Source organism: Vigna radiata, chromosome 9, assembly GCF_000741045.1.
Source record: "Vigna radiata var. radiata cultivar VC1973A chromosome 9, Vradiata_ver6, whole genome shotgun sequence".
Classification (NCBI taxonomy): Eukaryota; Viridiplantae; Streptophyta; class Magnoliopsida; order Fabales; family Fabaceae; genus Vigna; species Vigna radiata.
This window is the reverse complement of record NC_028359.1, coordinates 8,039,953-8,054,837: the sequence shown is the minus strand read 5'-3', so window position 1 is coordinate 8,054,837 and position 14,885 is coordinate 8,039,953. Positions and strand designations below refer to the sequence as shown.

Below are 14,885 nucleotides of genomic sequence, written 5' to 3'. Positions count from 1 at the left end.
CTGAAGTGTCTGAGGTGCAGTTGAGTTGCTATCGGATGAGTTTAATCATAATTAATGAATGAAATATGACCTCAAACTAACATTGTTACTGTAGTTTCATATGAAACACATCAAGAACACTTGTTATGAAAGCAACTTCCTATGAATGTTTTTACAAATACATGTATGGAGTTATTTAAACACTGTTTTTAACCTGCAAAAGATGTACCAGACATAAAATAAGATAAACAACTGTTAGAATGAGTAATAAGATCTGCTACATCCTATGTAGCTCATACGCTTTCTTCTAGTTCATGAAGTAATTGAACAGTGAGGATCTCTCTGGGCATGACTTATTCAGCAAGGTCTTCAGATCAGCATCTCTTATCTTCTCTTGGAGCTGATTCACCAGAGACTTGGGGACTTGCTGATGCGCGTAATAAATGGAAGACACCAGAGAAAGAAATTCAACTAAGAAATCTTAAAATGGAAAGCTTAATGGACATATAATCTACATACCACTTTCAACCACAGAATATAACAAGCAGAATGTGCAGCTTGTGCTTGGACATCCACAAAATCATCATCAACAAAAGTTGAGCACGAGTGGAGAAGACATAATTCATTCTGCAGAAAGGTGCCAAAGTCATGATACAGGCCTATTGCCTCCTTGGAATGGTAGGACTCATCCCCAGAATCAGGTACAAAATTATTTATCCAGCACGTGGAAAGGAAGCGCCGATGAAGCCATAGAGCCTGTTAAAAGTCAGCACCATTGAACATCTAATTCTAAACCTTTAAGAAAATTACTGAGGTAGAAAAACCACTTGCACTCAAGAAACCCAAAATCACAAAAAGGTGACAATCTGATGGGACGTCAAAAGACAAGAAAATGATATTCTCAAATTTCAGGAATCCAAAAATCCTGTAAATAATAGATAGATATTATTTATAAATCTAGAACTAATCAGTGTATTACTTTAGTGAGTAATATGATGACCAATTATGAAATTAGTTACAGACACAGGTCACCTACCTCTCTTCCAACATAACGTTTTATCAGAGTTTCATTCCAATCAAGCTCGTCCTGTCAAACAATGGTTGCCACATAATTAAAAACTAAATTTCTTTGCATGTCATATAAAGTCTAGGTGATACAGTAATGTCAATTACATCAGTTAATATGCAGTTCTTGTATTATAAAAGAGGTACATGGTGCATAACTTATTGTGCAGTAAGTAGTACATTGAATATTCCAATGAAAATGATGGAGTTGTCAAAACCAAGCCCCGACATAGATTACTACCATCAAGACCATGACTGAAGTAGCAAAGCAAGTATGCAACAACAGAATTATTCAAATTCAGAACCATGACCAGTATGAGTAAGAGAAGCATATATGTGCCTAATAAATTGAGCTATGATGTTTGCAGCAGCAAACTAGTTTGGAAATTTTTACATGCATTATTGTCTTCCAACTTACTTGCCTTTTAGTTTTCAATTAACTTTTTTTTGCATAAATCACTTTTGGCCCTGAAAAAGTGTTGAGGGAGACCAAGAAAACAACGTAATTAATTGTTAAGAGACATAATGTGTGAATAATATTCCTAAGAACTTGATTTGTAACCGACCCAATAATATTGTATAATCCATGTGGTCAATCTCATCTAGTGGGATAAGACTTGTATTGTTGTATAAGCACTAATGAATTTTACAACAGAGCATACCCAAACCAGTGATTTAGTAAAATGACATATCTCACATATTGTTGCTTTAGTTGTTCTAAAAGAAAGTTCTAATGCTGTGTCATATTTCTTGAACATCTCGAACCCACGGCTCTTATAAAACTGAAAGGAAACTGTTTAATGTCTTTGCACATTCTACTACCATTTCTGCCACAGTTGAGATTGAGGCTATATTTGGATATTAATTGATAGTCTAATTAAATGGAATGGAAGTGAATAAAATCCACCAGGTAATTTTCCTTCCTATTTTGAAGGACCTATAAAGAACACAAGTGAAAGATGAACGCATCACATGATGCCACCACAAGATCTCAGCTGCAGCAAGAACGCTGCAACAACCACAACAACTGTATATTGTCATTCTATTTCATTGCAAAGCATACCTTCCTTTCTTTCAATTCACATAATATGACATACTCGAAACAAAGACACTAGATCATGCACAATATATGAAATAAATCAGCATAATATATTACCTTCAAGGCTTGGACTATATTAACATTATGACCACAAGATACAGTATCTTCCAGACAACTTTGACCCTCCATAATTCTCAGTAATAGTCGCTGCAATACAATAGAAACCGTGATTGGCAAAAGAGAAAAATCCTAAGCTTGTCTAAGGACACACAACATACCGTATTTTTACTCAATGTTTTTCTAGCATGGAAACAATAACTAGTCAGGTTAAAGAAGGAAAGCAAAACTTACTCTACGATAATTGAAACAACAATTATCAGCGACATGCAGTGCAGACCAACTTCTTGATTTCCTTAACTCACACAGAACCTGAATAGGTACAGCTCATGAGAACCATTTATTATGTCATTAACAAGCAAGGTCATATGTAATTTAATGAAAAGATTTTTTATGGATCAGCAATGGGAGAGGAAATAGGAATGGAATTGAATGCTCAGTTGTTGACTCAACTTCATTTTTATATTTGATATACTATAATTAAAATAAAAAATGCAACAAAAAATAACTTATATTTTTTCAGTCAAATATGCTTAGTTCATAACACTTACAACAAAAAGAAAACATCACAGAATCAAAACCTGGTCAATGGTCATGTATGAGACTAACCAGCAACGGTGATTCCATGCACGATAATTCATTTTTGACCTCTGCAAATGATGAGGTAATAAAAAGGAAAATAATCAATATTTAATCAAAAAAATGAAAATATGATGTCACAATGATGGCAAAATGGTGAAGCATTATATAAATCCACAATTAAAACCATCAGATCTTCCGTACCCCATCATTTTTCCTGCTTTAGGATGATGTTTTGGAGATTCTTTCACATTAACAATGTATAATGGATTGAAATACCAAAAGTGTTAATAAGATAATGTTACAATAAAATATTGTATAACACGCCCTTTTATTGAGAAAAGGTCAGAACAAAGGTGAAAGTAAAGTAACAATTATCCTTCTCTCATGTACGAATGCCCATCAATCATACAAACATAAAATAAAACCGTTCAAATTTAAACAGTATGATGTTCCCATACTGAAATTAGACCTCGGCTATTTTTTCCACCAACTCAGATTCTTTTCCCAATATCTCTTTGAAATTTGAACAGTTTGCGGAGATTGACTTGATCACCCATCGCCTAAATAAAATACTTCTATACATTAGACTGATGTTTGCGTTCCAAAGCCTCAGGAGGATCAATTAATATTCAAAATTCAAAGCTATATAAAACTAATCTAGAAAATATTCATTCTTTTAGTGATGAGGTCAAAGCCATAAGATGAATACCTATGAGTCCAAGCTTGTTCGCTTTTGGGTGAATAAGAGAGTACAAGTCCTGACAGCAGAAGTTCATCTAGAAACATTGAGAGCTGTTGCTTCTTGGACACTATTAACTTTCTGCAATTGTACAGAAAAACTTAATAAGTCGGTAACAAAAATCAAATTCCCAGCATATTCCCTCAGTAGAGGTTATCAATTCATTTTCTTAGTACATTCATTATTGATCCTATCTTGTACGTTCCGTCATACATCACAACATTTTGTGCAACACTAAGCCTATGCTGTTGTTGACTCTTGAGCACCTAACATTTAGTACCATATAGTACCGCAGGTCTTGTGACTGTGCAGTAAAATTTTACTTCCATCTCAAGAGGCACATTTCTATCATAAAAAGACTGTCATCATTTAGACATTTGAACAAAGGGAAATGATGTGAAATAAACCAGTTATCATAAGTTAAAACAATTTACTGGACTCTGTCAACTTACAAGTCTTATAGATCTCAACAACAAAAAAGCATAAAAAATTCATTAATAGATAAGAGGAGAACCTGCAATTCCAAGCTGTCATAAAATCACAGCTTAGCAACAGAAGAGACTTGCTATGTCTCAGAAGGGTACTTTCAAGATGATCACAAGAAGAAGATGGTAAGCAAATTCCAACTTTACCAGATTGGTTGTCACACATTCTGTATTGTTTAAATGTAATAAAAAATGCTTGTTTAGCTGCTCTATATAACGGTAGAAGAACATGAGTTGAAATTCCCAGTTTATGATCTCTGTTCCAGAAATATATGTTGTCTTGTTTGGAAGGTTCCACAGGGCTTACTACTCCATCTTCTGATTGATGGGCTTCATAAGATAAATTACACGAAATGTCGGATTCTTCCTTTAGCAAAGGGAATTGCGAGGGATGAATAAAGCCCAGCTCGTCACTAGATCCAAAAACATAAGGGAAACATATTTAAAGGAGGAAACATAATATAGTTAAATCAAGCAACAAAGAAACAAGATTGAACTTAGCCCAGAGGCATTGCTTACAGGGTGTTATTCCATCATCAAGGTTATATTTTACAATTTGTTATATCATTCAGAGATTTCATATGAATGAAGCTCACAAAATTTACTAAAATAAATTAGTATTAGCTTTTATACAAATTAAAAATCTTATTATTCATCATCAGTTATGAAAACGTTAAAAACTAGAATAGAAAACAGCATATTGATTAACGGGAATGATAGAAAATTTACAAGTTTCTAAAGCAACCATCAGGGCAAGTATTATTCGAGTTTGTGCGCAAGAGATCACTAAACCTTACATTAGAGCATCAGATTCAAGGATATCCTCCAACTGGCATAAGAGATCCATAGCCTCGACTTTAGAGTCAGACTCTTCACTCATATCTGTTGATCTTATCAAGCCAAAGGTGCTGACTTCAAGCAAAACAAAAAAGGATGTAATCAACTGTCCAATCAATCTTATTAAATACTAAATGAGAACAAAGTCATTACATCACAAAAAATAAGTCTTCACACGAAAGAAGGAAAATCACTGACTATCGCTAGAACATTTCATTTAACTATAGTATCAGTTACAAATAGCCTCAAACTCACATAAACTATTTACAAAACCAAAAACAAGGCAACTAAAGCTCACACGACTTGCACATCCCTCTATTTCTCATACACAAAACTCATTTTACAAAACTTACGGGAATTTTCACAAACAGGTCACGGGCACTACCAATTCAGACTTGTTTGAGCAAGACCCAGATGAAATTATGAGCAGGTGAAGTTGTTTCGGTTTCAAAAAGAAAAAGAAAAGAGCCATTTTTCTTCTGGGTATCACAAACTTGCAGGTTCCTTTGGGAATAAAGGGTTACCATCATCATTCAAACTACGCAAACCAAATAGTAAACAAACAAAGCAAATTGAAAAGCAGTGATGCAATTGCAAAGAGAGAAAGCTAAGAAATGAATCAAAGTTCAGTTTGAAAAAATTACCTTTCGCACTCTGATTGCTGTTCCTCAACAACTTGGCCAAAAGTCATACGAACTCACCATACCTGAATTAATCTAATAATAATTATCTAATCATTGTTTCATTGTGTTTTTTAAAAGAGGAGATTAACTTTAATATTTGATAAGTGTGTCAATCTATTTAAATAAAAAATATTTTAAATATAATTCATATTGGTAAAAAAAAGGTTACATACAATTTTACTTCAACACTTTAACTTAAAATTAGAATTCTTTTCTATAAATTTAGTCTACAAAACTTAAAAAATAAATAAATATAATTTTTTAATTAAGTTAATATTTATATTATTTAACATATTTTAACTTAAATATATGTTTCAAAGATCAAATAACATGTAAAAAAATTAATATATTTGAATTAACATAATTGTGTTATATATATATATATATATATATATATATATATAACTTACGTACGGTTGTTTTTCAGTTGATATATTTTAGCAATGTGAACGGATTTTAGTAGACAAAAATACTTAGTTTTAATGTTAATGATATTTTAATAATTTTCATTTTCAAAACTAAAAGAAACTCTCAAACCCTTGCTCACCTCCCACCTTCTTCTCAACCCTTTCTCTTCCTACTTTCTCCCTCTAACATTTTCTCTCTGTCATTGTTACTGTAGCCCCAACTAAAAAAAATCAGAAACACTCGTTGTTAAACAATTTCTTACAAAAGAATGCTTTTATAATGAGTTTTCATTTCATAATTTTTGTCTTATCTAATTTTATCTAATTTTTACAAGCATAATGACATATGAAGGAATTGGTAATTAGTCTGAAAAAAGTCAGAAACACTCACGGTTAAACAATTTCTTACAAAAAAAAATGATTTTGTAATGAGTTTTCATTTTATAATTTTTGTCTTATCTAATTTTATCTAATTTTCACAAGCATAATGACATTTGAAGGAATTGGTAATTGGCCTAGTTTTTTTTAAAAGTGATGATTCAACATTCGTAGATGATGAAATTAGAGAGGTTAGTGAAAATGATGAAATTGAATAGATCTTGAATGAACATTTTCTTGAAGGCGAATACGTCAATGACTAACCGCGAGTGTTTTTTTAGTTGGGACTAGCGTATATGTTGGAGTAAGAGAGATGGAAGAGAAATGATTGAGAGGAATGAGAGAGGTGAGCAAGGGTTTTGGGGGTTTCTTTTTTTTTAGTTTGGAGAATCAAAATTATTAAAATACCCTTCACTTTAAAGCTTAAAATCTATGATATAATAAGGTATTTTTGTCTACTAAAACCCGAAACACATTCCTAAAATGTACCAACTAAAAATAGACGTACACAAGTTAACAAACCCATATATATATAACATAAAAAAATAAAATTAATTTAATTTTATTTGAAATAACAGATATTATTACAATTTAAAAAAAATGCATTACAATTATTATTTCATCACTTCCTTCCTATATTAGTTATCAGAACTTAAAAATAATGGTGATTTTATAAAAAGATAATATTATAATATTTTAATAATAAAATCTTTAATTATATAAAGGTTTCTGATAAGTAAAATTTATTTCTTATAAAATCATCATCTTTCTAAACTTTCTTTTTAGGATTCCTTTTTGTCTTATCTATTCGTTTGTGATTCTAATATTTGTCTCATTGAATATCAAAGACAATAAGATCAATTCTAGAGAAGAGTTTTACATTTACACCTAATCAAAAAGTTAAAATAAGTTTTCGTTTTGTCCTCATTCAGACATTTCAGTTGGTTGATATAGACCTTAGGGTGACACATGTGACTTAAGGTTGTTTTTGGTAAATCTATGTTGTCCTATGATCATTACGCTATGATTAGAACTCTAATAGGGTTTTGGTTGATTGTTTAAATGATCATGTGCGTTTGAAATGTTTAGAGAGCAATGTAAGAAAATGAGTTTTCTTTGTCTTAAGTGAGACAAACTAATTTTTGTTTAAATATGTTACGTTTGTTCTAATATTGATTTTAATTTGGAAGTTGTGATTTTTGAATTGGGAATTATAACTTGCTTTAGTTTGCATTGTCTTAGATATTTGTAAATTTTACATTATGTTGTGATATACATGAAAATTTTGATTTGGTTTCGTTTGAGAATGCTTTTGTGAGTCTTGAATCAAGTAATATGACACTTTCCGAGTTAGGAATATGAAATTTTAAACTATTTAAGGTTTTATTAAGTGAGGATTAACTCAAGAGTGTCAAATTACTCCGTACAAAGCTCAAAAGGGAAGTTCTGGGTACTGATGCACTGTCGGGAATTGTTGCAAACACCGTCGAGCACCATTAAGATAGTGAACTGACTTGGGGGCATGGGTGTCATTTTTTGACCACCAAGTGCACTCACATCAATGGGCTCTAGGGGGTTTTATTGTCAAGCACCACTTTTTCTAGTGTGTGTCATCTTGGAAAAAATGGAATTCTCAGATTGAGTTAAAATTTTGACACTAGATCCTAAACACATGAATTGTTACTTCAATCGGTGGAATATTTTATTTGAGGTTTGTAGTTAGAAAATCTAGTATCTTATCTTTGTCCTATTTTAGGCTTCTTTTTTGTGAATAGCATTATTATTTATGGTTTTTGTTTGAACTTGTAATAAAAGAATTTATATGGTGAATGATAGATATGTGTGAATTAAAATGTAACGCATGCTAATGTGATGAAATAAATAATGTTTGAAGTTTATTTTAATATACAATGATAAATGTGAAAATACAAAGAATACTTGTGAGAGTGAAGACTTAGTGGATATGTTATTTGATGAGGAGGAATGTTATATTTGGATATGAGAATTTTTGTCATGTATAAAGTTGGTTCATCACTATTGTATAAAGTTGGTTTATCACAAGAAAAATTAGCAACCAAAATATATCACACTTACCTCATTCATCACATCCTCATGAAATCTTAAATCATCAAATCATATCATACATATGTAATTTACTTTAGTCCAAACTCATCTCATAACATAAACCACATATTATTTATTTCAAATTATAGGTTATTAATTCATTATTTATTTTTTATTGTATTAGCATAACATTCAAAATACAATATTTCCAATAATTGCATCAAGACAGTGAAAAACATTTCTTTAACCACAAACCTCTAATCAAATATCCCAATGTAAAAATAAAGATTCACGTGTCTAGGACTAGCTGTCAAAATTTCAATTAGACCCAACAATTAGCGAAGCGTGAATCCCAATTCTCACAGGACTATCAAGGGCCTCAAATATGGTGGTGCTCATCGCTCTATAATTAGCACCCATCACGAAACCCAAGGGTGCTCCCTATGGTGATGATTATTCTTAGCCTCATTGAACTTTGGACCTAACTAGGGTTTGGAAGTCACTCTTGATATAAAAAATATTATATGAACAAATATGATATTATCAAGATTGACCCTATACTTGAAGAATTGGGAAATACAAATTCTGACACATAGAACTTATAATAGAAGGGAAAAACATAAAAATAGGTGGCACAAACAATGGAGTTTGATAAGCCTTAAAGATCGTCACAAGAAATGCATATTCTTTATAAGATCAAAATGGTTTAGGGAAGAACCCTAGAAGAGAATTTCTCTCACTTCAAATGATAATTAAAACATTCTGCATATTTCCTTCCTTCACAAAATTATTTATATCCCTTTTACAGAAGAAAAAAAAAACATAAATAAGTTTTTCGATCTTTTATTCAAAACAATTGAATCTTCTATTTTCATTCCAAGCAAATAATAGATGTGAGTAAAACCTCCACATGTTGGGCCTTATCATGTAACTGCATCTCCATTAGATTAACCATCTTTTACAAAGTTTCCTGAGCCAATTTAGCTCTTGTCTTGTCACGGGCCCTCTTAAGCCTTGTATTGGATCTTGGGCTTCCCTTTGATCTTGAGTATGGACTTTATGGTTTTTAAGAGTTTCAATATTTTCAATGATGTCCACATCACATTGAACTTAGTTGCGCTCGTCAATGCCTTGATGGAATAGCTTCAAAAAATTGGTGAAGTTTAATTAGTGTCTGACAACACTATAGGGGCCTTCGAGGCTACACCAGAAGTTTAAAATTCCTCTATGAACTTTAATTGATTAATTTGACTCTTCTTGAGCTATTCACCACCTATATACATTATAAGATTACAAAATAGCTTTTCCTTAGCTTAAGAAATACCAAATTTATCAATTGAATGTCTTAGAGAAAATCTTCACTTATAGCCGAAAACAACACAATACAAGTACTTTAATCACACAATTACATCTCATAACCTACAATACCAATTTTCATTTCAATAAACTTAATTGTTATCCATCTCTAGTTATTTTTATCTCACGATTGTATCAACAATTCCAAGAAATTAGATTACCAAAGTGATATGTTAAGTTACCATACAAAGCCTAGAATTCATTAATCAATTTATCAATCAAGTGTCACATTCGCACTTAAAATAAAAAGTTTCAATTCAATCAAATTACGCAACAATTTCACCAATATCATTAACGCAATCAAACTCAATTTTCCAATTCAAACATCAAATTGATCAATTACTTCAAGCATGTACAAACACCATTCTAAAACAAATCCATCTAGTAAATTTATCATCATTCATCATCATACATATCACAATACATCAAACCTTAATAAGAATTAAGTTTTAAACTAGTTTCTCTTACTTTGGTTAAATAGTCCTTTAATTCATAGTTGCTCTTTAGAGCTATATTTCTCACATATACTTTAACTAGTGACATAAACAATAGATCATAAGTCTAAGCATATATTTACAATCACAACTAAATAGAGATTCACTTTGAACTATTTTAAGTCATATGCATGGATTTTAGAACCATGCATGTCTTAAAATGCTAAACTAACTAAAACTAGAATAAAAAGTGAACTTACATTGTTTAAGATTTTGATTGATTATTTTGTTTAAGATTCTGATTAACCAAAAGTGTAGACCTCTCCATCTTAAATCCACTTATGATCTCTCATCTTTAAATGAATAAGAAATAGATACAAAATATCATAAAACCAAAGGAAGTTTTAGAAAATTTTTATATAAAGATAATGATTTTTATATAATGAACTTCAGCTATTAAAAATCTATTTATAGTTTAAACATATTATTATTGAAATATTATAGTGGTTTGCTTATAAAAGTACAACTTAAGCCAATTTTGTAAGTAGAACTTAAGCCAATTTTGTAGGCTGTAACTTTATCGCTGTCAATTTGATCCAAATGTTATATTTATTATTCTAAAAGAAAAAAAAGTAAAACTAATTTAAGAACATTTAAATAGTAAAATACAATTAAAAATATATGATGAATAAGTCTATTAACATTTTTTTTCTATTTTCACAATTTATCTCTTCATTCTTTCTCTTGTTGCTTTTTTCCCCATTTATGTGAATTTTAGCTCTTCTTTCTATTAATCTGAATACTTATGTCCTGGTTTCAATATTTTTTCACCCATTAAAGCATTTTTTCATTAATTTAAAATAGCCTTTCCTTTTTATATGCACTGTGTGTGATTATTGAACCAAATATTTACTTTGAACAATGATTTCTCATATGCAAAATGCTCTACAATTATTCATTCATTCGTGCATAAATTTCAAATAAATGTCCATGAACACTTTTTTTTTTCTTTCTATCGACAATAAATATGTTCTAAAATGAAATTATTAAACAACAGGGTCTTTCGTATTGCTTACTATAACTTTCCATTTTTTGTGGAGGTTGAACTATATATAGCAATCATCAACATATGTATTTATTTTTATCACAAATTTGATTATTTATTCTGAAAAAGTGAGATTCTAATCTTTTGTAACTCTTTTATATTCTTTCTTTCATCTCTTTACACAATTATCAATCTCCACACGTCTATTTTTTCAATTATTTTTTCAAATTTAATAACAATAAAAAAATATATTATAATAATAATAGTTATTATTATTATTATTACGAGTATGTTAATATTTTAGAATTAAATCATTTTAAATTGTGAAAATTACTATTGTTTTTTTATTTTCAATAATTTCATATTTTATCTTAATTTCTAACAAAAACTTTTCATTTTTTAAAAAGATATTATAACTACGCTATCAACTTTAGTTTTAAATTAAGTGAATGTTATTTTTATATTAATTTAACTTATTTAAGACAAATATTTTAATTTGTTTAATCAAGTAGGAGTGTAAGCAATAATGTCTTTAGAGACTTCACTCCAATCATGGTGTTCATCAAAAAAATAAAAGATTCAGTTACATAAATAAAAAAAAAATTGTAGAATTTTTGCAACCACAAAATTAAATAGGAAAAAAATGGCAACTCAAGAGAATGAGGTAGTTAGTGGAAGGGAAACACATAGCAACATCAACGGCTACCAACTCGTGGTCCCTTCACTTTCAACTCTTAATTCATTTTTGTCATTTTTCAATCTCAAACCCCACCCACAAGATTACGTAATATCTAAAATTAGATATATAAAGTAGAATTTTAATTATTTAGCTATTTTTAAAAATTTTCAAAACTAATCTTATTATTTTCTTGATAAAAAATATTAATGAAGTAAGGATTATAGGCAAAAATCATTGTAATATATGAAAATGTTTAATTAGATTAAGTTTTTCTCTTTTATATTTTGAATCCCCCAAGTTTTTGTTATAGTTTGTTGGAGATCCCTATAAACCTGAGAAATTAGGCAAAATTAGACTATATAAATGGGGTAAATCTGGATGCATCGGGTATAAATGTTGAGTTAAACTTAAAATTCACTTTTTAAAATAGTATGAATTATTTGAAATTTATCCTAACAAAATTTTTTGTTTGTTAGATTTATTGTATCACTATTATCAACCTACTATCATTTAATCTCACATTCAATATATACATGCCAAATTGTGAGGGATGGGTAAAGATTTCACATCAAATAAATATAAAATGAATTTATAATATAATTAAAGTGAGTGCAAATATGACATTACAACATTACAGAAAAACACATGATTTTCGATGGAATATTACCGAAGGCCTTTAGGCTGTCGGTATTGGCTTAGGTGTATTTAGTTACCGAAGGATCCACGACTGTCGGTATAAGAGGCTCGATGATTAAAGCTCGAAAGTTGGGGTTTCTCTCCCCAAATCACCCAAACAAAATTCATGCAGCAGAATATTTGGCGCAGAGGTTTCCCTCCCCCAAAATCATTTCGTGTAAAGGTTTCCCTCCCACAAAATCAATTCGGCCATTTGCAATTCGTTTTCCCCATTCTCCCTTGTGAGTGTAAAACAACAAACCTTCCTCCTTCGTTGTTCCCAACAAGCCACCGTCGAGAAGCCGACCCAACTCCCCCAAGTTCGTTGCGAAACCAGTGGTCGAGGCTTCTTAGTTCACTGCAAAACCAATTGTCGTGGATTCCCAGCCAAAGCTTGAGGCTTCCTAGTTTGCATCCAACGTCGAGGTGGTTGCTTTGGTCCTAGTTTGTGGTGCATGCCCCATTGATCGTGTGAGGACGCTGGGTTCGTGACCTTAGACCGTGGGTAAAGGGCTTTTTCCAAGGGCTTTTGCCCTTCGATAATTATCGATGGCCAAAGGCCATCGTAATTCTTAGCGACAAGAGATTTACCAACGATATCATGGTCGTCGCTAAGTTGTCGGTAAATGGTTATTACCGACTACTTTTGGCTGTTTCCAAAGGATTTTAGCCGTCGATAATGCTCATTTTTCTTGTAGTAGACTTAAAATTTTATTATTAATATAATTTCTCAAAAGATACAGAACTTTAGGTTAAGTACGATTATTTTGGAAGAATTCTTAAAGTATATGTCTTTTACAAGTTAATGTTATGATTTTCTATTAAGTTGGATTGAAACTTATACATTTTGCATTATTTATTTCATAGCATGTATAGATTTAAAACTTTGAATGTTTTTGAGTTGAAATTGAACAGTTGAAAACTTGTTAAGAACGTTAGAATTAGTTATTTAATTATATATGTTTGTACAAAATTTGTATTAAACATTATTGATTAAATACTTAAATTTGATTGTGGTGTAATAAATTTTAGTGATAATAACTATTACATGTTGTTTATATTTATATGTGTTATTTAACCCGTTAGACTTTGATAGAATTACTAGTGCAGATGACAATGGTTATTTCCGCCATAAGTAGCGGTTCCTGAACCGAGTCTTATACAGGCTAGACAAAAAGTCTACCTTTTTATGCTTCGGTTGTGAACCGAGACATAAAAGGATAGGATTTTGTCTCGGTTCAAAGATAACTGAAGCAGTAGATTTTTTTTTTTTTCGCAAGACTTTACGCATTGGTTCCTTCTGAACTAAGACAGTATGTCGGTCTCAGTTTTTGTCCCAATTGAGGCAATGGAGTATTTTTTATTATTATTTTTTTGCTTTTTCACCAGATTTTTTGTCTCGGTTGTGGCCTAAACCGATGCCATAGATGGTTTTCTGCCCCAGTTATGGTCACAAACGAAGCGTATTCTCCTGTTTTTTTTTTTTTTAAGAACAGTTTTGTTTCTGCAACATTCTCAACTACAGAAACAAATATGCATATATTTTACAGACAGAATAGTCCAGAACAATCCAGAATCATATATTTTCAATAAAAATTATATTAAAACATAAATGCATTCAATGTAATCATAAATCAACGTCTTAGAAACATATATCAATTCAATGTAATCATAAATCAACTTTGAAGCATAAATCAATCCAATGTGCATTATTGTTTCGTGTTTTTAGCATTGGTGGGTTGTTCATCCTAGTTCTTGCGTGAAAAAGATGCAATGAATCTTATAGATATGCGTCGGTGGTGGGAGGTTGAACGCAATCTGTGGTGGTTGGTTGGAAGCGTGAAAATCGTGGTGAATTCTGATAGTGTGAGACAGAGTTCTACTGCTCGATGGAGTTTTAGATTCACGTTTTACAGCAAATCATTTTGGAATGACAACTTTCACTAATGTTTACATTAAAATAAAATTTCTTTCTTAAAAGAAATTATTGAATTTAATTACTATATAAATAAAATAACACGATCAAAATGACATTTTCTATTAAATGCTTTTTTTTTTTCATAAATTAGTCATTGAGAATAAATACTACATATATTTTTTTTATCCAATTTGACATCAAAAGGTGAGTTCTTTAGAGTAAAAAACTCAAACGTTCTCTATCAATACTACGTAGCTACATATGTACTTTATACTTATAAAATAATAACTATAATAATAGAATATTATATTTATAAAATAATAACAATAATAAGTTGAATGAGACAAGTTCAAGTTGCCCTAAATTATTAAGAAAAAAAAATATATTATATATGCAAATAATC

At 30.5% G+C, this 14,885-nt stretch overlaps 1 protein-coding gene across 5 annotated transcripts; it reads right to left on the bottom strand.

The window, feature by feature from the left end:
* Window positions 1-66: 66 nt before the first annotated feature.
* On the bottom strand, window positions 67-5,582 carry LOC106774332 (protein prenyltransferase alpha subunit repeat-containing protein 1). 5 transcript variants are annotated; one of them, XM_014661287.2, is made up of 11 exons: window positions 5,488-5,582; window positions 4,804-4,914; window positions 4,036-4,419; window positions 3,492-3,602; window positions 3,252-3,342; window positions 2,782-2,850; window positions 2,435-2,512; window positions 2,201-2,290; window positions 1,016-1,066; window positions 499-735; window positions 67-406 (listed from the first exon to the last, which is right to left on the bottom strand). In XM_014661287.2, exons 1-11 carry the CDS (start codon window positions 5,532-5,534, stop codon window positions 287-289), a joined length of 1,389 nt encoding a protein of 462 aa, XP_014516773.1. In that variant the 5' UTR covers window positions 5,535-5,582; the 3' UTR covers window positions 67-286. The 5 variants fall into 5 exon arrangements, with proteins under 5 accessions (XP_014516773.1, XP_014516774.1, XP_014516775.1 ...); XM_014661288.2 differs by having other exon boundaries at window positions 4,804-4,918; window positions 5,488-5,581; XM_014661289.2 differs by lacking the exon at window positions 5,488-5,582 and adding an exon at window positions 5,197-5,467 and having other exon boundaries at window positions 4,804-4,918.
* Window positions 5,583-14,885: the final 9,303 nt, after the last annotated feature.